Source organism: Tursiops truncatus, chromosome X (assembly GCF_011762595.2).
Source record: "Tursiops truncatus isolate mTurTru1 chromosome X, mTurTru1.mat.Y, whole genome shotgun sequence".
NCBI classification, from domain to species: Eukaryota; Metazoa; Chordata; class Mammalia; order Artiodactyla; family Delphinidae; genus Tursiops; species Tursiops truncatus.
Window position 1 is genome coordinate 81846353 of NC_047055.1, and position 27434 is coordinate 81873786.

The 27434-nt window shown below is 43.7% G+C and overlaps 1 protein-coding gene across 12 annotated transcripts in view; it reads right to left on the reverse strand.

The window, feature by feature from the left end:
- The window catches only part of PFKFB1 (6-phosphofructo-2-kinase/fructose-2,6-biphosphatase 1), a 156191-nt gene that overhangs the window by 21711 nt on the left and 107046 nt on the right, over positions 1–27434 (reverse strand). For 4 of the 12 annotated variants that reach the window (XM_073799638.1, XM_073799636.1, XM_073799639.1 and 1 more), the window contains exons 3-14: positions 24948–25056; positions 24005–24071; positions 22620–22694; positions 22121–22177; positions 20039–20160; positions 16909–17116; positions 14023–14169; positions 10449–10553; positions 6119–6248; positions 3413–3475; positions 2288–2352; positions 130–1936 (exon numbers count right to left, since the gene is read on the reverse strand). In XM_073799638.1, coding sequence (XP_073655739.1) covers positions 1877–1936; positions 2288–2352; positions 3413–3475; positions 6119–6248; positions 10449–10553; positions 14023–14169; positions 16909–17116; positions 20039–20160; positions 22121–22177; positions 22620–22694; positions 24005–24071; positions 24948–25056 — 1208 coding nt within the window. In that variant the 3' untranslated portion in view covers positions 130–1876. Of the gene's footprint in view, positions 1–129; positions 1937–2287; positions 2353–3412; positions 3476–4462; positions 4625–5475; positions 5554–6118; positions 6249–10448; positions 10554–14022; positions 14170–16908; positions 17117–20038; positions 20161–22120; positions 22178–22619; positions 22695–24004; positions 24072–24947; positions 25057–27434 lie in introns of those variants that run through there. The other 8 variants (XM_033849242.2, XR_012329397.1, XR_012329399.1 and 5 more) reach the window with 8 other exon arrangements.

Below are 27434 nucleotides of genomic sequence, written 5' to 3' on the forward strand. Positions count from 1 at the left end.
TACCGCTAATGAATTGCAGCAGTCCTTCCCATGGAGCCAAGGTACATCCTTGGAATCTTTGTCCACGTAGCAATCTAAGCAGATATTACCAATCAGCTGAGGGTGACATACTATGAAAAAATCTGTTTGCCAATCCTGCTTTGTTGTTTGCTTTCTGTGTCTTGTCATATTTGATATGAGTTACATTAAATTTGAAAAATGAATTGCGGTTTGTTCTGTCTTTTAATGTGCCTAAGTTGTTGTGAGTGACATTTTGGGTTCATATAAGAGCTAGAGATAAGCATAGCTCTTTGGGGAAGGTGGGCTCCAGCTTTAGGCTAAAAGGCAAGTATGACTTCAGTGGGGTAGAGATGTGGGGAAAGCATAGCAGGCAAGGGGATAATACCTTAAGTCAAGATCTAGAAGGAGAAAGCCTGGAACAGAAGGCAAAGGGAGAGGGTTCTGGAGAGTAAGTATAGATTCATTTTGAGATATTTGTGTAAGAATGGGAGGGATATAGAGGGACGTAACTAAAGGTGGACATGGGAACAAGGGAGGACTTTTTTGGGATAGGAGAGAGACCTGAGCATGTTGCATAGACAGTGGGGGCAAAAGCCAATAGAGAAGGACAGGATATAGATATGGAATAGTCAGGAACTGACTGAATCAACCCATCCTTGGGGAGGTGGGATGGATAGAATACCAGAGAATAGAGGGTGACCCTGACTTTGAACAGGATTTAAGGGTGGCTCTAGAAGGAGATAAATGTAGATTTGCTTCAAGCAGTGATCCCAATAAAAAAAGTGATGTGGATCATACAAGGTTTGTGTCTTGCTGGTGGTTGTGATGGAAGGACAAACAAAGTCAGGGGGTGTATGCATCTGTCTCTTCGCAACTGGGTTGCTGCTATCTGCCCACAGTAGCTGCATGGAGATTGGCTGAAGAAATAGAATGTAGGATGCAAGCTGGCCAGGTATGGAAGAACAGTGAAGAGGAAGAGGACTGGTGGATTGGGAGATAATGGAGGAATCAAAGGACTATACTCTTGATGCAGTACAAGAACAAGTATTGTTCATTCAAGAAATACTACATACATGCCTGCTGTGTGGGAGGCATGCTGCTAGGGATCCTGTGGATGACACAGAGAGTTTTAAGGACCAGGGGGCCAGTGGTCAGATAGTGGGATGCTTGTATTTAAGAAGTCAGACTGTAGAGAAGTCTAGATGATGCCAACCAAGCAGTGAGTGGCTGAAGGGAAGATGCTCACTGAAGTTGAGGGGGCAGGACACTAGGAGACCAGGGTATTGTCTGAATCATTTATATGGACAGTGAAATAACTCAGGATGGCAACAAGAGTTGGAGAAGGAAGGAGAACTGTGGTCTGAGTGCAGATTCTTCTTTGAATGTAGGGATGAAGGTGTCATGTTCCCAGCCATGTTGCCCACGAAGAAACAAGGCCATAAGCACTCACATGAACCTATCTCCACCCTCACATTTGGAGGTACTACTCCAAAGTCCTTCTTTCCAGGTAGTTCTCACCCAGTCCATACCCCAACAGCACCAGAGCCATTTCATAGGGTCAGGATCTTAAGAGGATCTTGTGGGAAAATCCTCACAATGACCTCCTTTCCCCTTTTGTAGGCAGTAAGAGAAGTCTTTATTGATCAGGAAATAGGAATTAAGAAGGAAAAAGTTTCATCCTGACCTAGACAGCTCCTTAGTTGTAGCTAGAAATCAAGACCTGTTTTGGAGCTGATGAGGGTTTCTTCACTGGAAGCAGGTCTCTTTCAGTGAGGCCAACTCCAGAGTGTTCTCAGTGTAAGAGAAGAGCAACAATAGCAGCTCCTAAACGTGAAAGATAGCGAGGACAGAGGCAGTTTTATGTCTTAGAAAGGGCTCAGTAGTGGGCAGGGACAGTGTCCAGGGCTTCCTCAGGTTCCCGGCTGACGTCCACATTCTGAGAGGAGAGAACCCAGTATTAGCAGGAAGCAGCCAGCAGTGTGGAGCCCCCACCCCTCCCTGCCTCTTGTCCTCACTGCCAGGCTCCCCTATTTCAGCCAAGCCTGGATCCTGACCCTCTTCTCAGGCAAGCCTGGGGGAACCTCAGCCAGAGGGCTTTTAGGCAGGGTTGCTCTAGCTGTGCGTGTCTAGGGTGCCTCGGGTCTGGGCTGTGGTTCCTGCATTTCTGGGTGCTGGTTATTCTACCTGTTGGTGGAAACACCCAAGCTCTGTGGGACTGGGGCTGCCTTTCTGCAGGGGAGGGTGCTTTCACCATGTGCCAGCTTAGGACACAGAGTCCCTCACCTACCTCAGGCTTCTCCCGATGTGTGTTTACAGCCTCCACGTTCAGGTAGATGGACTCCACTTTGCAGCCTCAGAAAAGAACAACCCGTTCATCCATAAGCCACCCGGGTAAGCACAGGTCTTTCCTGAAGTGTCATTCCCTCCTCCACCCGTCACCACCCACACCCCCAGCTCCATGCTGTGTGCAGACTGTGACTGCCCTTTAGGGAGGGGAATTTAGACCACTTGTGTGATGTCAGGGGAAGACACTAGGCCTAAGATACAGGAATGGGGCATCCTCCCAGCTCTTCCCCTAATAGTCTCAGACTTCTCTGAGCCTCCCTTGCCCAGTTGTCAATGGGAATGAGAGATGACAAGAGATGATTTTTGCACCCCTCCCCAGCTCTTGTCTGTGAGACAGAAACCTAATAATAACAATGGAGCTCTGTGGATCCTCCCAGCTGTGTTAGGTGCTAAAGTGGTGGAAGAGTCCTGGTGTCTCTGCCTGGGGCGACCAGTCCCAGGTAAAATTTATTTCCAGAACTATGCGGTTATGGCAACATCAGAGGTGTGGAAGGTCAGAAGGGAGTTCTAGGAAGCCTGAAGAAAGAGGAGGGTGGTATCATTGGGGCCTGGAGTGGGCAGAGGAGGCCCAATGCCTATGGAAGCCCCCTTAGCTCCATCCCTGTGGATTGAACACTAATCCAGGTTTCAGTACACCATCTGCCCTCTTCATACTCCAGAATAGATTTGAGTCTGTCTCTTCATCGCTCATGAACATTCCAGAGCTGACTAATGCCCCCAAAGAGAGTCTCAACTGCCCGGGCTGGTCTTTGAACCCTCTCTTCAAATCTGGCCCCAACATACACTTATTCATCTGGTCCCTTTTGGGGGCCCCCTCTTCTACAGCTTTGTGCTGTATGATTGGTGCTCTGGTAGAGACAGAGAAAGCTGGGGCCAGGTCCCAGATTTAGAGGCCACCTCAGTCCTTCCCCATTCTCATCTTGCTATCACAAGCCCTGCCTCTACCAAGACATCCAACTACCCACCCAGGAAATCTCTCTCAGGACTCTTCTGGGAAAATGCTAGGCATTGCAGGCATGCTCATGGTGTCTATGTGCTTTTCCCCAGATGAAGGTAGGGGACTCACCATAAGCCACAGGTGTAAGTTTGAGCACTGTGTGCAGAGGGCACCTGAGATAAGGCAGCTCATCTAGAAAGGAGGAGAGAGCAGCCCTCAGAGACAGGGTGCTGGGGAAGGCACCACCTCCCCAGGCCTCCAGGCTTGCAGCACTCTCCCTTTCCACCCCCTTCCCCATGGTTGTCTTCACCTGGGCCCTTCTCCCCCACAGTCTTCAGAGACAGTGCTGAGAGCAGGGTGGGGAAGGAGGAAGAGAGCAGAGAGGCAGCCTCAGGAGCAGGGAGGAAGGAGGGCCCTGGAGATCGCAGACAGACCCTGGGTCCCCCAGACGCTGAGGATGGTCACCTTGGAGGTGGCCGACCTCCTCACCCACAGGGCAAACATAAGACCAAGGCAGGCCTCCCTCCCGCCCCAACCTCAGCCCTTCCATGGGCTCCCCCACCACAAAGGCTCACAACAGGTCCCAGCAAGTGTTTTCTGAGGCCCTACTATGCGCTGGGGCCGTGGCTGAGGTGTGCGTGCACCTTGGCAGCTCCCGCAACTTTCTCCCCAGCCCAGGCCTGTGCCCTCTGACTCCTGGGACACTTGTTGATGGACAAGCATTCACCGATTCACTTGTTTCCAGTTACTGAGGATTATGTATAAAGTTGTTCTGAATATTCGCATGCAATTACTCGTATGGCCTTGATGACATTCAGACAGCCCTGATGGGAGGTGATGATCAGGCCCATTCCATGGATGAGGACACTGAGGTTCTGAGAGGGAAGGCACTTGCCCTATGTCCCACAGCCAGGAAGTGGCAGTGCTGGGACTCGAGCCCAGGATGCTTTGAGGCCAAATGTGTGCTCTTCCCACTGCAGTCTGCTGCCACTGCCTTCGAGGGACTCACAGTGTTGTGGGGTGACACCCCCACCTCACTCCTCTCTGCAGACATCCACCCTCCTGACCACCCAGGCAACCTATACGGCTCCCCATCTCCCTTCATTGAGCCAGAACTCCACCCCTCACGGCCTCCCTGCCCCTGAGGTTCACCGTAGGCTTTTAAGGCCTGCCACTGACCACTCAGCCTCCTGACACATAAGATTTGGCAATTTCCTGGGCAACCAGTCTGCTCCTCCTCCTTGCCTTTGTCACCATCATCTTCAGGTGCTGGGCCCAGTGCTTTTGGTGCACTATCTCATTCCATCCTCACTGATACTCTGTGGGAGTTACTGTTCCTCACTGCACACATGACAAAATAGATTCAGAGAAGGGAAGCGACTTGCCTGAGGTCTCTGACCCAGCTCTGCCACTGCCTGCACAAGTGACCTCAGCCCTGTCTTTTCCCTTTCTGGTCCCTAAAGTTCCTATCTCTCATAGCACAGGATTGGACCCAGCTCTGAGGTCTTATGGGTCTGAGTTCTCAGTCACACCATCTCTCTGGGTCTCAGTTTCCTCACGTGAGTGATAGGGGCAAGAGCATGTGCCCAGCCCTGCCTGGCCCAGCTCTTAAGACAGCTGTGAGAAGATGGCATGGCCTGTGCATGAAAGTGGTTAGTAAGTGGGTAAAGCAGTGTGCAAACGGGAGATGCATGTGCTTCCCATGCACCTCACATGTGTCTGAAGTGAGAGGCCTCTGGAATGCACCTGAGATTGGTACCTCTCCTTGAGCCCTGTGATCTTGGGCAATTCCTTCATCCCTCAGAGCTTCCATTTCCTCTTCTGCACAGTTGGGGTTACAAGACCGGCCTCACAGTCTCAAAAATAGTACTGAGCAGTAGAGATGTGGACAGTATCAGAAATCTAGCAGCACCACCCCACCCCCTGTCATCTTTTTTCCATTGAAGAGATTGAGGACCAAGCAGAGGAAATTACTTGTCCAATGTCAAGTTTTCAAGTCCCAGGGGTTCCAATTCTAGATGACTCCATATTACAAGTGCCCTTTGCTTGGAAGCTAGCGTCATAGAAAAGATCCAAGTCTGCAGGATATTGTACACTTCAAATATGACTTTGCATTGTCCTCACACTCCCTCCCTCCAGTATCCTGGAGATGTCAGTGCTTCAGCATTCATGTCAGAAATGGACTCTCCCACCTGAAGGTGACACAACAGTCTCTTGCCAGGCCAGCTGCCTTAGTTTGCATTTCAGTATTTGTAGTCAGTGTAGATACTCTGTAAATTAAAATATCTAGATGTTTTTTATAAAAAGAAATTATCATTTAAAAATTTTAAATGAAAACATCAATATCTTGGGGAAATCATCCCTATAGCAACGACAGAAACCTATAATCAAAATCAAGAGACCACAAGAGGTCCCATTCCACCTGAGAACAGCATGCCTCAGACAAATACTGGCTCATCTTTTTCAGGTTGAGGCAGACTGTTAAGGTTGGCTTTGAAAATGTTATCTCAGAGTAACACTGATATTAATAATAGCAGCTAACGCTTATATGGCCCATACTTTGTGTCATGAACTGTTCTAAGCTCTTTATGTTAAATATGTTCATTTATTTAAACTTCATCATTATTCTCCCCATTTTACAGATAAGGAAACTGAGAACAGAGAGGTTAAAGTAATTTGCCAAAAGTATTATGTGACAGAGCAAGAACTTGAACACATGCACCCTTGCTCTAGATCCCGTGCTCTTAACTATTAAGATATAAACCACCAATTTCTGGTGTCAGAGTCTCAACTCACATGCAGCTCCCATGCCAGGAACAGAGAGAACAGTGGTACCTGAGCTCTTGTCCAGGAAGTAGGCCAGGAGGCACCGCATGACAGCCTGGTGGCAGATCACCAATACATTTTCCTGCCGTTCTAGTTCCATTATAACTGGCTCCAGACGCTGGACCAGATCCTCATAGGACTGAAAGGGAGAGAAACACTTGGGTAAGAAGAGGAGATGAGGCACATTTGCCCAGAGGAGAAGAACTCTACACTAGGAATCAGGAAAACTTGGCTGTGGTGCCAGTTCCGTTGTTGGTCCAGCAGTATGACCTTAGGCAACTCACTTCCTTCTTAGGGCCTTAGTTTCTCATCTATTAAATGGGGCAACCAATATAGTAGAGTAAATAACAATAATAAAATTTCCACTAAAATTCCCTAGAAAATCTGGATAAAATAAATGTCTGCACTGCTGATCTTTCAAGAAAATGAAGGAAACGTTATGAATATATGGTTCCAAAATGAAGAAAAACTGAAAAAAAGAGTGATAAATGGATATAGAAGCCACAACTCCCATGAGGGCATTTGCCAATCACAGTATCCAAGAGACTTGAGCTTTTAAAACCTTATAGAAACACGAGACAAGGCCTTAGGTGTGTACGAGATGGGGATTTGGGACTGAGACTCTCACAAAAATCTGAGACCTTCAAAGGACTACATCCTCAGAAAAACTATAAACTAAAAAATATATCCACAGGCAAAGGGAAACAGTAAGAAAATATATCTGTCTCTGCCTGACTCTTGGTGGAAAAAATTAGGAAAAGCCTCCTGTAAGAATGTATAACCACAAGCCTATCCTCAGGTGGATTTGTGGTTGAGAATTATACTACCTATGTGTTTTAGAAAATGCTAAGCTGAGAGTTTAATAAAAAGTGATTTCAAGTCATTAGCTCCCAAGAGTGTCTGGAAGAAGCAAATGGAAATTCTCTCTGGATTCTCTCAACTCAGACTGCATGGGATTCCCATAGATAAATTTTCATCAAACTGAAGCTCACATAACATGCAAGGAAAATAAGCTATCATGAGTAAAAATAAGCAGAAACAACAAGAACCCTAACAACTTAAGATAAAGGATCCACAATATAAAATGAATATGCTTGAGATTTTGAAAGAAATAAAAGATTGAATCAAAAATGTAAGGAAGAAATAAGATGCTATTGAATATATGATCTAGATTTGAAAAAGAACTAAGTAGAATTTCTATAAATGAAAGATATAGTCATTAAAATGGAAAACTCAATGGATAGAGTAAACAGCAGATTAGATACAATTCAAGAAATACTGTTCTGGAAGATAGAGCTGAAGAAATTACTCAGAATGTAGCAAAGAGATTGAAAATAAGAAGAAGTTAGGAGACATAAAGGATAGAGACAGGACTAACACACATCTAATTGCATTTCAAGGAGATAATAGAGAAAATATGAGAGAGGAATATTTAAAGATATAATGTCTGGGAATTTTCTAGAATCGATGAAGAATCCTAGTCCTCAGATTCAGGAAGTCCAATTAACCCCAAGCAAGATAAATGAAAAGAAATTAATATTTAGACATATCAGAGTGGAACTAAAAGCCATAGAGACCCAAAGACCCTAAATGCAGCCAGAGAGAAAAGAAATGACAATTAGAATTTCAGGAGACTTCTTAACCATGTTAGAAGCCAGAAGACAGTGGGGACAATATCTCCAAAGTGCCGAGAGAAAACTGTCATCCTAGAGTTTTATACCTTGCCAAAATACCATCTAGGATTAAGAGCCACCCCTCCTTAAAGACATTTTTAGACAAAAAGAAAGGTGAGTCTACTACCAACAGATCCTCCTAAAGAAACTTCTAAAGGAAGATAGACATTGAACCCAGAAGGAAAACTTCAGCTGTAAGGAGAAAGAATGATCAAGGGAATGATCAAGGGAATTGGATATATGTGGCTAAATCTAAATAAACACTGACTGTATACAATATTATTTTTTAGCGAATAAGAATTATATTTTAATTGGATAAGTGATTTTACCCCTTTTCCACTATATAAAATCCATCTAGGAGAACAGTATGGAGGTTCCTTAAAAACTAAAAATAGAACTATCATATGATCCAGCAATCCTACTCGTAGGCATATATCCAGAGAAAACCATAATTTGAAAAGATATATGCACCTAATGTTCACTGCAGCACGATTTATAATAGTCAAGACATGGAAGCAAGCTAAATGTCCATCAACAGATGAATGGATAAAGAAGATGTGGTATATATATATATATATAAAATGAACTATTACTCAGCCATAAAAGAGAATGAAATAATGTCACTTGCAGCAACATGGATGCTTCACTTCACTTATCATATTAAGTGAAGTAAGTCAGAGAAAGACAAATATCATACGATATCACATATATGTGGAATCTCATTTTTAAAAAATAATACAAATTAACTTATTTACAAAACAGAAACAGACTTACAGATATCAAAAACAAATTTATGGTTACCAAAGGGGAAAATTGGGGGGGGGGTGGAATAAATTAGGAGCTTGGAATTAACAGACACACACTACTATATATAAGATAGATAACCAACAAGGGCCAACTGTATAACACAGGGAACTCTACTCAAAATTATGTGATAACCTTTATGAGAAAAGAATCTGAAAAAGAATGAATATATGTATATGTATAACTGAATCACTTTGCTGTACACCTGAAAGTAACACAACATTGTAAATCAACTATAATCCAACAAAATTTTTAAAAAAGAAAAAAATCCATCTATGTGGGTACAAAGTTTATTAAGTGTTTGGAAGTAGCTCTATTTTGTCTAGCATTTATAATAATTCTACTCTGGTAATATTGATTTAACTTAAAAAATATAATATGTTGGTATTATAGGAACAAATAGTGATATATTCTGATAGATTGTTGTAAATTGAAGTGCTTCAGTAAGCATTAATTCAATCAACATCTACTTAGTAAGTTGTGCTTACAATAATAAATCTATTAATAACAATAATAAGTCATCTGGGGGATAAGACACAAGTTTGAAGTAAAATATAAAACAACAATTAACATGTAAGTTAAGAGAGGGAGTGACCAGAGTTGTAACATTTTTATATTGTTTTAGGGGGTGGGTGAAGATATTGATTTTTAGATTTTGTCAATCACACATATTAAAATGTTAAGAGTAACTCTAAAAGAAAGGAGATTGTATAAGTCAAATATAGATGTAAAAACTCTCAATTCTAAAGAAGGAAGGAAAAGAGAAAAGATAAACTAAGCCTAGAGAGCTCAAAATAAGAGAATAGAAAGAAGTTCAAATAAATCAGTAATTACAATAAAAGTAAGTGTACCAAATTTACAATTCAAAAGACATACATTTTCAATTTTTATTAAAACCAATAAAAGTCAACTATACGCTGTCTATAAGAAACAAAACAAACATACACAGAGAAGTTGAAAGTAAATGACTAAAGATGAACTAAGCAAATACTGACCAGAAGAAATCTTATATAGCTATATTAATAACATATAAAATACACTTTTAGGCAGAAAGCATTATTGGGGGAAAGAGGCTTGCTCACTATGTAATAATAAAATATACAATTCACTAAGGAGATATAATTGCTTTAATTTTGTATGCCTCTAACAACATAACCTCAAAATATATAAAGGAAAATGAGGGCAAAGTCGGACTGACTTCATAATGTCATTTTTGAGGATGAAAATACACATGTGAAAGTGCTTTGTAACACAGGATATCTATTGTTTCTTCTCTGATATCCTGCTTTCTGATAATTGTTCCCTGGAATCTATCAAAAATGGAGTATGACTAACAAATATTCTAACATGTGGAACTGGCTAAATGGAGACTGGGTTGAAAACAACTAGGATTTACCTCACATGGGAATAGGGAACTGATAGTCTGGTTCATGTGGTGGCAAAGAAGTTGGATAAACCATTAGCCATTGTCCCTTGGGACTCCAACCCACAGTCCAGAGAGGCTGGAGCTTTAGGCAACTTGGCAATAAAATGTCAGGAAATTAGAGTATATTGAACTATTTCAAATACCTTTAGTGTAAAGATATCAAATTCAAAGTTTAGGACAAAGTGAGTCCTCCTGAAAGAAGACAGGAAAATAATCAGGCAAATGTGTAGCTTTTAAAAAAAGGGGAATCTGTTGCCTATAGCTAAGAATGAGAGAGCAAAGGGCCAGATAATCATATGCCTTGCGGGATGGAAGATGCTGCAAAATTTGCTTTACCCTGTTTTTAAAGCTGTCTAGGAAAATATGGAATCCTGGTAGTTGGAATAGAGATACTGGGGAGCAGTCCTAAGAGTCTGGTCACCCCTCCAAACCTTACCTCTCCCTTGGGATAGCGGTAGCGATATTTATCTTGGTCTCGTAGTGCAAATTCTTCAGGGTAGTGCTCTTGGATTTCTTCGTAGGTCATCTCCTCACAGACACCCTGAGAAAAATTATTTGGGGACAAAAGTATTCACAAGTTGAAATCCCACAACCTTTACCATAGTTCTGAAGCCAATGATTGTGGAACGTTAGCACACAAGCACCTGGGTTTCTGTGAACACAGCTCTAGGTCTGCGTCTGTTGTCTGAATGTATGTGTGTATGTATGCACAAGGTGTGTAGCTGTGTGGATGTGAGAATGAGTGCATGTGTATAGGTGTGTTCAGGCTGAGTGTATGGTGGGTATCTGGTGTTTCTCTATGGTTGTCTCCAAAGGTTTATAGGTGTACATTGTATATATGAGTGTGTACTTTTATAAATTTGTGGGGATTTGTGACTGTGTTTATCTGTGTGTGTGCAGCATGATTATGGTGTATATTTGTGGTATGTTTAAGGTTCTATGCTGTTGGTTGTGTTTTTGTCTCAGCATATGTATAGTGTATTGGTGTGAGTGTGTGTGTATGAAGACTGTCTGATCATCTAAGAATCTGCCTGCATGGGTGTCTCTGTGGTCTGTCCCTCCATGTGGGTCTCAGTGTGTCTGTGGTATGTGTATCTGTGAGTGTGTATGTCCCTGATTATATGTGTGAGTATCTGTGTACCTATGTCTAAGGTCTGCATTAATCTGTGGTAATATGATTGAGGTTATGTGTCTGTACAGTTTATATGTCCCTGGTATGCCTCTATGTGTCTATGTGATGTAGATATATGCAAAGACTGCATGTGTGTCTATGGTGAGTGTGATATGTATCTCTAGGTGTGTCTGTCTGTAAGTGTGCATGTGTGTGCATGAATGGTGCAAATATGATTGGTAAATGCATCTGAGAGGGAACCTGTGTTTGACTATTGGGTCCATATGTCTGTGAAGTACATGTCTGTGAGTGTAAACATACCTATGGTGGATGTCTGTGACTGTGTAGGCAGGCGCATGTGTGTGCGCACATCCACAGCAGTGCTTTCTTGTGTTATAGCATTTCCCATCCCTCCTGCCCACACCTCTGCTCCAGGACCTCTGGCAGATAAAGAAACAGGTATCCACAGACTTCTCAGAAGGCAAGAATTAGTAAATTCCTAACAGTTTCAGAGTGGTCCTTGGGGAGATACACTCTCCACACCCAAAGGAATCAAGGGCTCAGAGAATGAGTTCCCACTGAGAAATCCACAGAAGTGAGGTGGCTGCTGGTAGAGGTGGGAAGTGATGTTGGGTTTGTAAGATTTCCTTCTGGTTGTGTAGATTCCAAGTAGACCTTCCTGTAGGGGAGCAATGTGCTCTGGTTGTTGTCTTTTGAGCCATCAACCAAGCTTCCCTTAGGGTTTAGGTTCACCCCTGCCCCAGCCTACAAGAAGACAGGCAGTGTCAAACCTGCAACTGACACTGTCCATAGGAGAAAGTGCACCCTGTATATACACAAGGTCCTTCCAGATTGGCTTTGACTTTATATTCTGAGGCATGCTGGGAGCCTGTTGCCTGTGGAAGTGGCCACTGACTTTATTGACAAGGAAAATTGCTTAACTTCTCTGAATTTTATTTTCCTCATCTGCAAAATAAAGATAATTATAACTACCTCACAACAGTAGTTTGAATATTAGAGATAATATATGTAAAAAAGACTAGTACAGAATGTACAAGGCACATTTTAAAAACTCAATCAATAGAATATATTATTATATTAATTAATATTATTTAGATTATATAGTAATTTAAATAGATTAATTTAATCTAATGTTATTAGATTAATATATCTAATTATTAATATATTACTGAATGGAAAAGAAACCAGAAAATTAGACATCATTCTAAATTCTTCCTTCTTCCTTACCCATCCCCTCATAGCTAATTCCTGAGATTCTACCTCTTAAATTTCTCTCAGATATATTCCTTTTTCTTCCCTCTCCATCTGCACTGCTATGACCTTAGTAGGTCTACACACACACACACACACACACAATTCCCTCTTTGCTTATTCTGCTTTCTCTGCGTGACATACTATTCCTGATCCTCTCTCTCTGGCTCACTGTTACTCACCCCTTAGGCTTTAGCTAGGCATCACTTCCTCTAGGCAGATCATGGCTGGGTCAGATGCCTTGCCCCAACATCTGTGTGCCCACATTCTAACCCATCAGAGGCTGTATCATGCACACTATTTTGCATTCCTCTGTCTACCCTGTTTTTTTCTGAAAACCCAGTGAAGACAGGAACCAATCTCTGTCTCCAGCACTACTCCAGAGCCTGAAATGGAGTAGGTATCCAATAAATGTTTACACCACATGTGGGCCAGAAACAAACAATAACTGAACAATTATGATGAACTGTTGCTTGCATGTATTTTATAACAAATATATGTGATATGTATAACAATGCTGTATATCCCTTTTCTAAATATGTGTGCCTCTGTACATCTACAGTTAAGCATATATGTATTATGTATACACAAACATACTTCTATGTATTTATCTAGCAGGCAATCAGGTTAACCTACCTACACACAAGCTATCTATATCTGTAGTGAAGCTTTTACTTTAGTGTCTAACCTGAGGTCAGTGTACCTATAGTACAGGTGAGACAATGGAGAGGAAACACTTTCTCAAGAAGCTCATGGAAAAACCTGACTCTAATGAGAGACTGCCATGTCACGAGGGTCATATGAAATATTTACCAAATTTTTCTTCTTCATTTCATCTCCAATATACATATGGGCCATCACACCCTCACCTCTTGCCTAGACAAATGCAGCCATCTCCATACCGGTATGCATTCTCATTCTGGCCTTCTTCTCACCTAGTCTCCACACATGACCAGAGTGGTCTTTTTTTAAGAAAACGTGAATCACATTCAGGCCACTCCTCCTTGACTTAGACCACATCAATGGCTTCCCATTTTTAGGGCAGCATCCAAATCCCTCAACATGGGCTATAAAGCCCTATAAGCTGTCTTCATTTCCAACCTCATCTCCCTTCTCTCCAGACCTCACACTCACTGTCCCAGACTCTCTGCTATTTTTCCCCAGTTCCCTAAACATGCCATGCTCTCTTCTTACCTCTGGGCTTTCACATGAACTGTTCCCTATTTCTCGAATTAAAATTATCCCTCACCCCAGTCCATTTTGCCTGCTTCTTGTCTCATCTCCAGCTTCCTCTAGGAAGCTTTCCTTCTAAATCTTCCACCATTGTCTTGTCAAGAGTACCCTCACCTTCTGAGACTCTATAGTCCCTTGTACTTCCCCTCTCACAAACTTTTGTCACATGCAAAGCAATGTCTTATTCACGGCCTGCCTTTGGGCTCCATGAGAGTAAATATCTTGTCTGTTCTGGCCTTCACTGGATCCCCAAGACACAGAACAGTGTTTAGCACAAGAAATGTTTGCCGAATTAATTAGGTTCCCCATATGAGCCAGAGTAGAGGCAATCCAGGGGATAAGCCTAGAGTCAAGCCTCACCATCCACCGGGAAATCCATCCCCCTCCATCTCACCGCATCAATCTCATTCAGGGCCTTCCACTGCTCATAAGGAACACCCAGGGCTTCAGCTGTCTGGATAGTCCTCTTCATGTGGCTGGTCCACACCTTCAGGGAGCTGATGCCCTGGGACTGAATGAAGTTGGCCAGGGCATAGGCATACTGGGGAGTAGGGGTGCAAAGGAGGAGAGCAGGGGAGAAAGAGAGATGAAAGAAGACAGGGTGACCATGAGAAGAATTTCAGATCTGCCACAAATAATGGAGTGACGATGAACAAGCAAAAGTAGAGCTTAAATATTCCCAATTTATAAAAAGTCATACTCTTGCCCATGTGACTAAGAACCAAGGGAATAGAGAAGAATATGTGTATTTATGTGTGTATATGTGCATATGTGTGCGTGTGCATTCACTGATGTTTGCTCACAGAACCTCCTACTTGATTGTTCATTTATTCAAACAGCCCACCTCTAACATTTGTGGAGCCTGGGACAAAAGTACAAATGGAAGCACTCCACTCATAGTCTACTTCCCTCCTTTTCCCATTTCTGCTCCATCCTGCACTCCTAGGTGCCTTGAGTACACGTTTATGGATAATCCAGTCACAGGAACAAGTTCTGTCCACACCATATCTCCACCAATCTCCATAACACACAAACAGTAACCCCTTGGCCACCCCTTTGCCTAGGGGTGAACACTTCTGTGACATGGCCTTTTCTCAGGTGAAAAGACTCTGGGATGTGCCCATGTAGGTAATGGAAGCAGACTCTGGGCAGGAAATTCTAGTGTTCTGGGTACTCTGAGTGTGGTCTGGAAGTGTATGGGGGTGGGATGTGGGGTACATTTCCCTTTGACCCTGTGAATTCTCATTGTTTGAGCAGGGGACCTGGTACCCAGGTTCTAAGGGCATTCAAACATTTACTGAGTGTGTGTGGCCATGTGCTGCGTACTGGGGTGTCCTGTTATTAAGACATGGTCAGTCCAGTGAGGGAAACAGTGACAGCACTAAAAGGAACCACTTAGGTTTGTGGGAGCCCAGATGAGCAAGTGGTTCGCTATTCTTCTGCATACAGGCATGTTATTCATCACAGATGGTTTGTGAGGAACATCTGCACAAATGTACAGGTACAGGCACACATTTTTATGTACAAATATAGGCATTGTGTACACACATTCTAATTATGGATTATGAGTCAGCAGTCAGTGTGCTCTGGTGGAAGGAGTGCTGACTGGGAGACAGACGATGGGGGTTATGCCTGTGTGGCCTGGGACATGTCCCTGGTCATCTCTGGCCTCATATCTCCTGCTTATAAAATGTAAACAGCGTTAGCTCACTCAGCCTGGTCTCTGTGTCACATTGGATAGTGGACTGGGAGCACCCAGAGCGCTCCCTGGTACATAGTAAGTGAGAGCTACTGTGATTGGTGGTGGGTGACAGTTGATGGGAAACTGCTTTGTAAACAATGCATGGTGCACTGTGCCCTTTAGCATGAAGGTTGGGGCCAGGCGTGTGCATGTACATGTGCACACTTGTGTTCAAGGAGGCATGTTGGGTGGAGATGGCCACGTGTCCAAACTGGGTGCTAAATTGTGCAGGCAAAGCCACGGACAGCCCTAACCAAGAGACCCCTGGCTGTAGGTGGTGCCACGGGCTAGGGTGGCTCCTCCAGTGGTCTCTGACTCTGCGAGAGAGGCGAGAGTCAGAGGTCAGAGTCTACCTCGAGGGGAGGCTACCAGTCTGAAAGTAACAGAAAATGATCCAGGAGGACCAGGCCTTCCGGTGTGATGCCTTGCCTGTGATACTGCCAGCTCTGCAGTGGGGGGAGACTGAGGAGCAAGCATGAAGGCCTGGTTTTCAGTCCTGGCTCTGTCCTTTACTGGCTGTGTGACCAGGGGCCACTCTCTGTTCCTGTGTGGGCCTCAGCCTCCTCATCCATAAATCAGTGACAGTAATGGCCACTGCACAGAGCTGCTATGAAGATTAAATGAGGCCACACATGTGGAAGCAGACGGTGCCGTGAATGTGCAGAGGTGTCCAATAAGAGAGGACATTCCCTCCCTCCTGCACCTCATTTCCCACTTGTTCCACCCCAAGCCATCCTCCCAGCAAGAACAATAACTGTGTTAACAAGCCCAGGGTCAGGGCCAAATATGGGAAAATGTGTCTCTTTAATTGGCCAGCACCCATAATGTGCAGCTCACTATTCTCAGCTACAAAGAGACTCCCACCGTGAGGGTCAGAGATGGGCCAGAAATGGGGGGGATGGAGCCCAGGTGACCTGACTAGGAGGGCAGGAAAGGACAGGGGAGGGCTTCCTGGACCAGCTCATGGAGCAGGAGATGGGTCCTGGAAGGGGTGGAGCAGGGAGGGCAGAAAAGAAGCGGTAACTGGGGGAGGACAAGTGCTGACCCTGTGATAACCTGTAGTGGGGGTTTGGGGGAGTAGAATCAGCCCTGAGTAATGGAGGAGAAGACGGATTCAAAGGTGGGGCACTTTAAGGCAGGTATCTGTGCAAATGACGGTCACCAGCTGACAGAGGGGACAGAGGAGGACAGCCTCGGTGGGGAAGCTGCACAAGCAAAAGCACAGAGTTGTGAGAAAGATGAGGGGACCAGTCAGGCAGGAGAGAGGGTGCTTATTGTAATGGGGCTGGAGGAGCAGCCAGATCTGGGAAGGCCTGGACCAAGCCATCAGACTTGCAGATGCTGTTGGCACTTGGGAGCCATTCAGTGGGTCAAAACTGAGTGGCTGATGGGGTGGAAGAGCAAGAGTGACCAGAACCTGCTTTTATCCTGCCACTGAGTACCCCCATCCTCAGGACCCAGGCAGCAGCCACCCCACCAACCCACAGCCCACCTGGACCAGATCAGCCAAAACCTCTGAGTGCATGGGGCCATCCCTACCTGCTTGCCCCGAGCTGAGAGGCCAGAGTCACCTCCGATGCGGCCTCTGAGGTTGAGTTCACTCTCACCGTGCCGGCATAGGTAGATGGAGCGGGGTGTGACGTGGATGTTCATGAGATAGTAGACTGTGCGGCTCTGGATGTGGTCCTGCAGTCGGTTCACCATGTAGCGTGTGCCCACGTCGAAGATCTTGATGTAGGACAGGTGGCTGGGCCAGCCCAAGCAGGAGCAAGGGCAGCTCAGGGGCTGATGTTGGAGAGGCTGATCCCAAGAGAAAGCCCCAACCACACACCCTGCCTTCAAGCTTCCTCCATAACCCAGCTCTCACCTACCTTTCCTCTGACAAGGTGCTATGCCTTGCCCTGTTCTGGGTACCTGTTCTAGAGACTTGGTTCCTGGCCACTCTGAGGAGCTCACTGCCTGCTACCATCTCCTTTTCTCTCCTTTCCTCAATCTCAGTTTGAGCCAGACTGTCTTTTTACTTTCACTCCTCACACTTCAGGCATCTAGGGTTCTCTCTTTTTTGGCTCACACTGCTGACATACTCAGAGAGAAACAGTAATCCTCTGTGTCCCTGACTGTCTCCAACATCTCACAGGCCACTTGCATTTGCTGACCATTTTGTGTGTATGTATGCACCTGGCAGGGGTGGGGGCTTCAAAGTGCATAAATCCTCACAACCATCCTAGGAAGCAGAGATTATTATCTCTGATAGGTGAGGAAACTGAAACACAGAGAGAGGAATTGATTTGCCTAATGTCAAACTCTCCAACCATCTCATCTATGACTCTCAGAACCTAAGTAGAAAATATCTGATGTAGCCTTGTTGCCTTGTTTCTGGTACTAGGTCCTGAGTGGCTCTAGGAGAACTTCCAAATTCTGTAGCTTAGTCTGACATTCTAGGTGCCTTCATACACTGGTCCTGCTTTGCCTCACCTCAGTGTTCCATGTCTATGCTCATAACTTCTCTGTTTCATTCTAGCCTTAATGCTTTTGCTGAAATATTCTCTGTACTCCTCTACTTTTATTCAGATTTAACTAGGCCATTGCAAGGTACTGTTCTCTTTCCTTGAAAATATGTTATTTGCCTGATTTCCAAAGTTGAGCTCCTATGCATCCATCCTTCAAGAACCAGTACATTCACTCTCTTTAGAAAGTTTTCTTTGAGCCCAGGATCATATGAAGTCATTTAAAGGTACTTCACATCAAAAGTCTTATAGTAGCTAATGCTTACCCCCATTATGTGTAATTTAAAATAAAAATTATAAGCTATATTATAACATGAAGAAGGTCTACTGAGTTCTGGTTATATTTTTTTCTGTTTTGACTACCTTGATGCTGTTTTTGAAATACAAACTATTAAAAGCTTTCAAGATTTTCTTTTCTTATTTTTGGTGGACTCTACCTTGCTGGTGCCCTAAACGCATGTCTAGTCCACCTACTGGGTAAACATGTTCTTCCAGACCTTTTCCTCCCAGTTGGACTGGGTCCCCTCTTCTGTGTTCCCCCATCCCACTTGCTTTACCATCACCACAATTCTGGTCAACTGCATACTCATTGTCTTCCTCAACCACCTGGGCATTCTATCAGAACAGAGATAGATAGACCTTCCCTCTTTGGGTTCCTAGGGCACAGCTTAGGAGTGGGCCTTGATGCATGGATTGTAAATGTCTGTTGATGGAAAAACGATTAGATAAAGCCAACTTTCAGAATCAGTTGTCTTCAGACCCAAACTGATTCATCAAACACCGAGTACCTGCAGCAGTCTAGGCCAAAGGCTAGGGGCTTTCTCAATGCTGTTCTTTCATTTTAGCTCCCCTCCTTCAAACTTCTTCCACCATATGCTACTATTCATACAGTGCCTTTGTGGAAATTTGAAAAAGTTTCCCCTACTCCAGTACACGTCTTGGTGAGAAAAGCAAGTGTACCCGTGACCTGGCACAGTGAACAATATTCACAATTGTACACAAGGTCCTGCCCCTTGACCTGAGTGTCTAAGCCTCATGTGGCACTTTTATGATATAGGGATGTGGGAGGAGGATAACCATGATGGAAGTTTGAAGACAAGAATTTGAGTATATATTCTGCTACTCACTCATTGTGTGGCCTCAGGTAAGCCCTTGCCCTGCTGTGGGTCTGTTTCCCCATCTAAGAAGTGAGGCAGTAACAATGCTCACCTCTGGGGACTTTGGTTGGACAAAGTTGGAAGGATGCTCTTTAAACTTCTTTGGGTGGTGATGACTGTTAGAAGTCTCCTTATACTTCTTACTTGGGGTCCAAAGGGTCTGAGTGACCAGGGTCTCTTCTCATCACAATCCATTTTGAAAGAAATTGAGGTTCTGGGTATACCCTACGTCTAAAACTCACATCTTCCCTGTACTGCCAGCTAACACCTCTCCAATCTTTAGTTGGTATTGTGAATGAAAGTTTCATATTTTTAATGTATCTTCCCATATGTCAAAGCACTATGGAAGCTACCTGAGGATAGAACCTACCTCTCTTGCCCTTATTTACACCCCCGATGTACACCATAGCCCAAAGAATCCAAATACTTACTGGTTGAAGGTGCATGCGTGTTGTGAAAACAGACATGATTAAGAGACAGAATATGTAGTTAGAATCCTAGCTCTACCCCCTGACTTGTGGTGGAAGCTTGAGCAAGTGGTTTCAGCTCTCTAAGATGCAATCTCCTCTTCTTGAAAATTTATGATCATAAGACCTATTTCAGCCTCCTTAACAGGGATGCCGAGGGGATTCAATGAAACAAAAAAGGTGAACATGTTTGGAAGCTGAAATGTCATCCATGTGTGAAGAATACTTTTGAAAACATAATAGCAACAACCACAGGAGAGAGGCATTTCTCCCCCCCTGAGATCAGGGTCCTAATATGTCCACATTGTTCAGGAAAACACTACTTCAAGCCCCTTATGATGAACACCTTACACAACAAGGAATCACCACCTCATGGATAATTAGAGCTGGGAAGGCCCTTGAAGACAAATCAAGTACAGTTTCCTGATGTTACAAATAAAGTTGAGGCCCAGAGAAGGAAGGCATTCCTCCAGGTCCTACAGGACATCAAAACCGGGCTAAGAATCCTGACCTTTACTTTGGGGTTCTGGGTTCTTACCTGTCTAGTTCATCATCCAAGGGTTGGTAGTTGACCTCATAGCACTCAATTCTCTTTAGAAAGTCTTCCAGAACCTTTTCATGGTCACAGTCTATGTAATCAGGGCTGCCAAGTTTCACTTGCTGGAGGAAGGGAAAAAGATGGAAGAACCATGGGAGACAGAGACTCCGACAGTGCCCTTGGGATGAATGCTTAGAGATCACTGAGTACAATATTCCTCATCATAAAGATGAGGAAGTTGAGACTTGGAGAAAGGTTCTTGCCCAAGTTTACAAAATCAGTCAGTTGAAGAGAATCTGTACTGTGTTAACACCTCATTCCTTATCCCTGTGTGCTCAAACAAGGTCTGTTACATTATATTCAGTTCACACACTGTTTAAGAGAAACATTTATAAGTGGCCTGGAAATTGTGGTGTGAGAAATGGTTGAAGAAAAGGAACAGGAGATCTTGGCTGGGGATCATAATGGCTTACATGTATTGAGTGTTTACTGGGATAACATGGCATATATTGGCTTTAGATTTCTGAGGGGCTGGCAACTCCTAATCCCTTAATATATCTACCTTCTCCACCCACATTCACCATCTCAGTGAATGTCACTATCATCTACTCAAGTCACCTGAGCCTAAAATGAATCTGGGAGTCATCCTAGATGTGTCTCTTTCTATCATCCCCCACCTCTTAGAAGGTACCAAATCTTCCCCCCTGTATCTTCTAAATATCTCTCCAGCTGGCCTCCATCCATTTCCTGGATGCTCACTCTAGCTTTGTGACTGGTTACTCTGTCTATAGTCTAGTTACTTTCCCATACTAGCAGCCAGAAGGATATTTCTAACATGAACATCTGAATATGGAATTCCTCTGCTTGAAACCCTTCACCATTTCCTCACATCTTTTAGGACAAAGTATGAAATATTTTAGCAGGTGACTCATGGCTTGTTATGATTGGGCCCCAAATGATTTCTTCATCCTCCTCTCCCATTGCCCCTCTAGACCTCCACACACTTTGCTTTAGACAACCTAGGCTATTTCTAGTTCCCCATAGATGCCATACTTAGTATATGCTATCCCCCTATTTTCCATTCTTTACTTGCCAAATTCCTATGCATTCTTCAAGATGAAGGTCAGCTATTACCTTCATTGAGAAGCCTTCCCATGCAAGGTTAGGTCCTCAACACTGTGCTGCCACAGCCTCCTTTGTTTCTTCATCTCAGCACTGATCTCACAGAATTATGTCTATAAAATTGTCAGTCTCCCTCACTAGACTGTGAGCTCAAGGGCCAGGCACTCCCCTATCTATTTCTGTCTCTAGTACCCAGAATGGTTCAACCCAGGTGTATGTATTCAATTTATGTTTAATCAACAAATGGATGGATAGGTGGATGGATGAAAAGGAAAGAGAGTACTTGGACATATTCTATGCCTCAAGAGGCAAAATTAGGACCAATGAGTGGAAATTACAGGGAGGCAGATTTCAGATTGATTGGACTGCACTTAATGAAGACAATGAGCTTTCACACTGGAGGTACAAAGAGAAAATCTACACAAACAATTAGCTAAGATTTCAAGTTTCTGATGAAGTGTTGAAGGAGGTGACTTTTAAGGTCACCTCTGTCCCCAAGATACAGTAATTTAATGAAATAGGGAACAATAAAATGTAGTGAGTGAACTAAATCTAGACCACATGCCTAGAAACTGTAGTGATAGCTACAGTGATAGCTCTGTGATAGCTACAGTGATAGCTACAGTGATAGCTACAGTGATAGCTCTGATATGAATTGTGGGTCAGAAAAAAGAGCTTTCAAGGCAGACATCCAAGCTTGAGGTCCAGTCCCAGTTCTACCTCTTCCTGGCTGTATGAACACTTGACAACTTACCTCTCCTCTTGGAACCTTAGTTTCCTCTCCAATACTTAAAGGAATTTCACAGAATCATTGTATGCCAGGATGATCAGGGAATACTTCCTATAGGAAGTGGGAGGAGAAGCTCAGGGAAGATACCTCCTTTAACTGCACAGAGGTATTTCTAGGTATGATCCAAATCTGAGACAAAATAAGAAGGAAAGGTGACTGGTGCTCCTTACCCTGATGTTTTCTGCAATGACGTCAGGGTCATTACAAATGGACTCGATGAAAAAGACCTATAAAAGAAACAGAAGAAAGATTTCCAGCAAGGAATTATGTTTGGTAGGAGTCAAACATAGCTTGACCCCTTCTCAATGGCTCTGAGTCATCTTTAGAGGTATCTCTGACAACATAATTTCATACAATGGTGCTTTCAGGATTCTGAGTTTTATGAGTCAGATTGGCCCTGAATTGTAGTGGTTCTCTCTCCTCCTTCCTCATACCCACCCCCACAGTGTCAGCTTGTCAGCAGTTATCTTCCATTGCCTAATGTGGCACCTCTTCTTTCCTGTTCTGTTCTGTTTTGATGCTTCTAACTGTGACCTGGAAAATCCTACAACTAAATTAAAATGCTGACCCTATGGTAGCTGATTTGGCATCTCTTCCTCCCCTGGTTTGCCTTTCTTTGGTGTTTGTTAAATGAGTAGGCTCTAGATAAGAGTTAGAGAGTTACTCTACCTTGTAACCATGTTCTTTAGCAAACTGCAGAATCAGTGACCGTCGTTCTCTGGTAGTGTTGGTGGCATCAAAAACCTAGAGGCACACGATGAGATTGGTTTGCTCTGAATCTGGCTCTGATAGAATGCCTACTCTTTGACCATCTCTGTGCTAAGTACAGGGCTTCCAGAAAGGGATAAAACTTGAACAGGGTTTTGAAGGATTTGGAAATGGCTTATATCAATTTCTCAAACACTCATTGAGCCCTCACTGCCTGCCCAGAAATGTAGCAGACTCTGTAGACATAATAAAGCAAGAGGAAAATGGTGGGGGTTTATTAGAGTTATTTTACAGGTAAAGTAGCTGAGGCTTAGAGGAAGTGTTTGCCTTAACCAATGTCACAGAGAGACAAACTGTCACAAACTCTGACAAAGCAGAGTTGGAACCAATTCTCTCAACTCCTAGGTGAAGCTTCTTCCTTCCCTATCACTTTGGAGCTCTTTGAAGCACTTTTAGAATTTGCAAATCCCAAAGGTCTATGAGATTAAATTGATTAAATGTTTAGCTAAATCTCTAGAACTTAAAAATGTTTGTATTGCAGTCAAATTCTAGTGTAGTCCTGCTGAATTCTTGGGGATGGAGTGGTAGTGTATACTGGTTAAGGGTGTAGATTCTGGGGACTTCCCTGGTGGTCCAGTGGTAAAGAATCAGCCTTCCAAAATAGGGGATGCAGATTCGATCCCTGGTCAGGGAACTAAGATCCCACATGACGCGGGGCAACTAAGCCCATGTGTCACAACTACTGAGCTCACGTGCCTCAACTAGAGAGACTGCGTGCCACAAACTACAGAGCCCACACTCTCTGGAACCCACGTGCCACAACTACAAAGCCCATGCACCCTGGAGCCTTTGCGCCACAACTAGAGAAGAGAAAACCCGCACGCCACAATGAGAGAGAAGCCTGTGCAGCGCAGTGAATAGCCCATGCACCGCAATGAAAGATCCCGCGTGGTGCAACAAAAGATCCTGCAAGCCTCAACAAAGATCCCATGTGCCGCAACTAAGACCTGACACAGCCAATAAATAAATAAATAAATAAATAAATAAATAAATATTTTTAAAAAAAGAAAGAAAAAAGGAGTGTAGATTCTGGAGCTATACAACCTGTATTCCAGTTCTGGCCTGCCACCTTGGTAAAATATTTAATTATTTAATCTCTCTGCACGACATTCTTCTGGGCTATAAAATGGAGTATAATAACAATACCTATCTCATGGGGGAGGGTGGAAATTAAATAAATATGTGCAAAGTGCTTAGAACAATGTTTAGAACATAGTAAATGCTCAATATATATTAGCTCTTCTCCAACCCAGCAGAAACCTAAGAAAAAATGCAAATTTCTTTACCGCAACATGACCTTCCTCACAGCTGAGATAGTTATGGACATCTTTCAGGGCTGCTATGGCACATTGCCTGAAAAAGATGAAGGAAGAAACAGAAACAACCATTATACCCAAAATGGTCTCCTCTCTATTTTTCTGAATTATCTTTTGCACTATCTCTTAGATGTCCTACATTAAATTATTCATCTGTTGAATATCTACAAAGGGTGTCCTATATTCTAGGTACAAGCACAGAGAGGTCACACAGTTGAAAATGTGCTATGACAAGCACAGAGAGGTCACACAGTTGAAAATGGCTCTGTGTAGACATTTTAGGTGCAGGTATAAAGTAACATACCCAGGAAAAGTTGACTAATGACAGAGCCATAGTATTAAGGGCTCCAAACCTTGAACTAATAGCGCTCAAGCTGAATTGGTTCTTGAACCCAAGAAGAGCCTGAATATATGGTCTGTGAAGGAGAAGGCATTCTTGGCATATGTAACAGGGCAAGCACAGGTAATAATGTGGAAATGTATTTATGCTTTTGGCAAAAATCTGGTTAGTGATTACTCTTTGCTGAGTTCTATTAAGAGGATATGGATCAATAAATGAGACCCAGGCTCTGTTCTGGAAGTGCTCAGAGTCTTGTAGAGGAGAGACAACTTGAGGTTGAATGGATGAGACTGGAGTGGGCCAAGCTACTGAGACTCTTATTTTAAATTCTAAGCTAAGTTTCCACTCTCTCTTGTCAGAAGTAGGAAACTGTTAAAAGTTCTTAAGCAGGGGATGGATATGACCAGAAATAAGCTTTGGTTAAGATAGTAGAAGGGCTGTCCTAACCACCCTTTGAGACTCTAGGTGGACTCCTTGCTAACCCAAGTTGCTCTGCCCTACTCCCCCATCATTTGAACAAAGGTCTCCCTCAGCCAGGGGGCAGCACAGGTCTTTAAAGTATTAGGTACTCACTTCCTGATAAGTAGGGCCTCCATGTTGTCTGGGAGAAAGAATTCGTAGTTCTTGTAGCTCACTGCCTCTCGTCGATACTGGCCTAAATTAAACACTGAAAGCAGGAGCCCTGGTGAAGAGGTTGGGAAGATCCCAGTGGCAAAATAATGTCCTTTCTTGGAGGTAGCTCAGAGGTAAAAGAAGGTATAGTTTGTAGCTATATAATATGTTTACAAAGCTTCAAATTATGGCCACCAGCTCATTTACTCCTTACAACAACCCTGAAAAGTAGGAATCATCATTCCCATTTATAAATGAGGAAATCAAGGGAGTAACTCTCATAGCTAATAAGTGGAGAGATGGGATTCAAACCCAGGACTGTTTGGTTCCAAAGCTGGTGATCTTTCCACTATTCCATTTTAACATAAACTCCAAACCTTTTAATGCCCATAGTATTACTATATATTATTACTGTGTTCTGTACATTACTGCATTGGAAAGATAAAGAAATTGGGACCCAGGGAGTAAAATCCGTCAAGGGTCAAACATTGAGTCAGCTGGGGACATAACTAGACTGGGCCTCCTGAATCCTAGTCCAATGTTGTTACATTTTCTGTATCAAGACAGAGAGTCTAGATTTATTGCCTTCTTTAGGCCACACTTTCTCATTTGTAATGGTGAAAAATCAGAGAGGAGGGAAGGAAAGGGGAAAAGAGGGGATAATAGGCAAAGAGGTAATGTAATATTTTCTTCATTCATCCAATAAATAGTTTCTCATGCCTACTTTGTGAATCAGGACATGAGTTCTGGGGTGTCAGAGATGAAACAGATCTGCATGATGGGGCCCCAAGGAGCTCACAGTCTAGCATGTAGGAAAGAGAGTAAACAGTAAATCGGTAAACAGAGAGCTCTCACCCAGTGTGTTAAGTGCTCTGACAGAGCCATGCAAAAGAGCAAGGAGGAAGGAAAGACTAACTAAGCTTGGGGTGATCTCAGATGGTTTCTTAGAAAAAGCAGCATTTGTACCAGTCTTTATAGGAAGGCAGGCCTTTTATTGGCAGTCATGGGGTATGGGAGAGGGGAACAAAGACATTCCAGGTAGAGGAAGAGTTTGAGCAAAGGTATGGCATTGGCAGGAGGCAGAACATGAGACATCCACTGTGACTGAGGCCTGTGAGGCTGTCAGAGACTGACTGTGGAGGGCCTTGAATGATAGGCTAAGGAGCTTGGATTTAAACCTGCAGGCCAAGGGAACCCTTGGTGGCTGTAGATATGGTCATCTTGGCATTTGAAACATGACTCTGAGGGCCTCTGTGCAAGTAGAACAGATGGGAAGCAGGTGCATTAGATCAGAGACCCATCTGACACTGTCCCATGTGCCCCTATGCTCAGCAGAGGCTCCTCAGAGCCTGCAGTCCTACAAGAACTACTCCTTCTTCCCTTCTCTTCTTCCAATGTTCTACTCCTCCCACAGGACACACCCCGCTCAAATACACCCTATCTGGAAGCTTTCACTGCCTTCCAGTAGGTGATTTCCTCTGTGAGGCCCATCAGTATCCTGCTCTGGGATTCTTCAGTGACATGTTGTATTCTTATGCATCCCAGCCAGATGGAGAAATCTTCAAGGACAGGTTGTGAATCTCATCCAGTTTTGCATCTCCAGTGCATAGTATGGGTTTTGGCACATGGAAAACCACTGGGGAACTCTTCACCAGTGAATTAGAGAAAGAGAAAGTGCATGAAGAGAAAGAAGAAATGGGAGAAGGGGAGGAGAATACTTGGAGAGAGGGAGGGAAGGGGGAAGAGAGATAGGGTGTTGGTATGGTCAAGGGAAATAAGAGGAAGAGTGTGGAGGAGAGCACAGGGCCAATGTGGGTTCTTTCTTCTTCCCATCAGTAGCACCAAGTATCAGACCTGCCACAGTGAGTGTCAGGCTTTGGAATCAACCAGATGTGGGTTCATATTCTGGTTCCATCACTTAGTGATCATGTGCCTTTAGACAAGACACGTCACATCTTGGGCATTAATTTCATCAACTGTGGAATGATGATACTAGTTCTTCCTACATGGGTGTTTTAGAACTTAAGAATAGAGTCTGTCATACAGAGTGAAGCAAGTCAGAAAGAGAAAAACAAATACCATATGCTAACACATATATATGGAATATAAAAAACAAACAAACAAGAAAAGGTTCTGAAGAACCTAGGGGCAGGACAGGAATAAAGACACAGACGTAGAGAATGGACTTGAGGACATGGGGAGGGGGAAGGGGAAGCTGGGACCAAGTGAGAAACTGGCATGTACATATATACACTACCAAATATAAAATAGATAGCTAGTGGGAAGCAGCTGCGTAGCACAGGGAGATCAGCTCTGTGCTTTGTGACCACCTAGAGGGGTGAGATAGGGAGGGTGGGAAGGAGATGAAAGAGGGAGGGGATATGGGGATATATGTATACTTATAACTGATTCACTTTGTTATACAGCAGAAGCTAACACAACATTGTA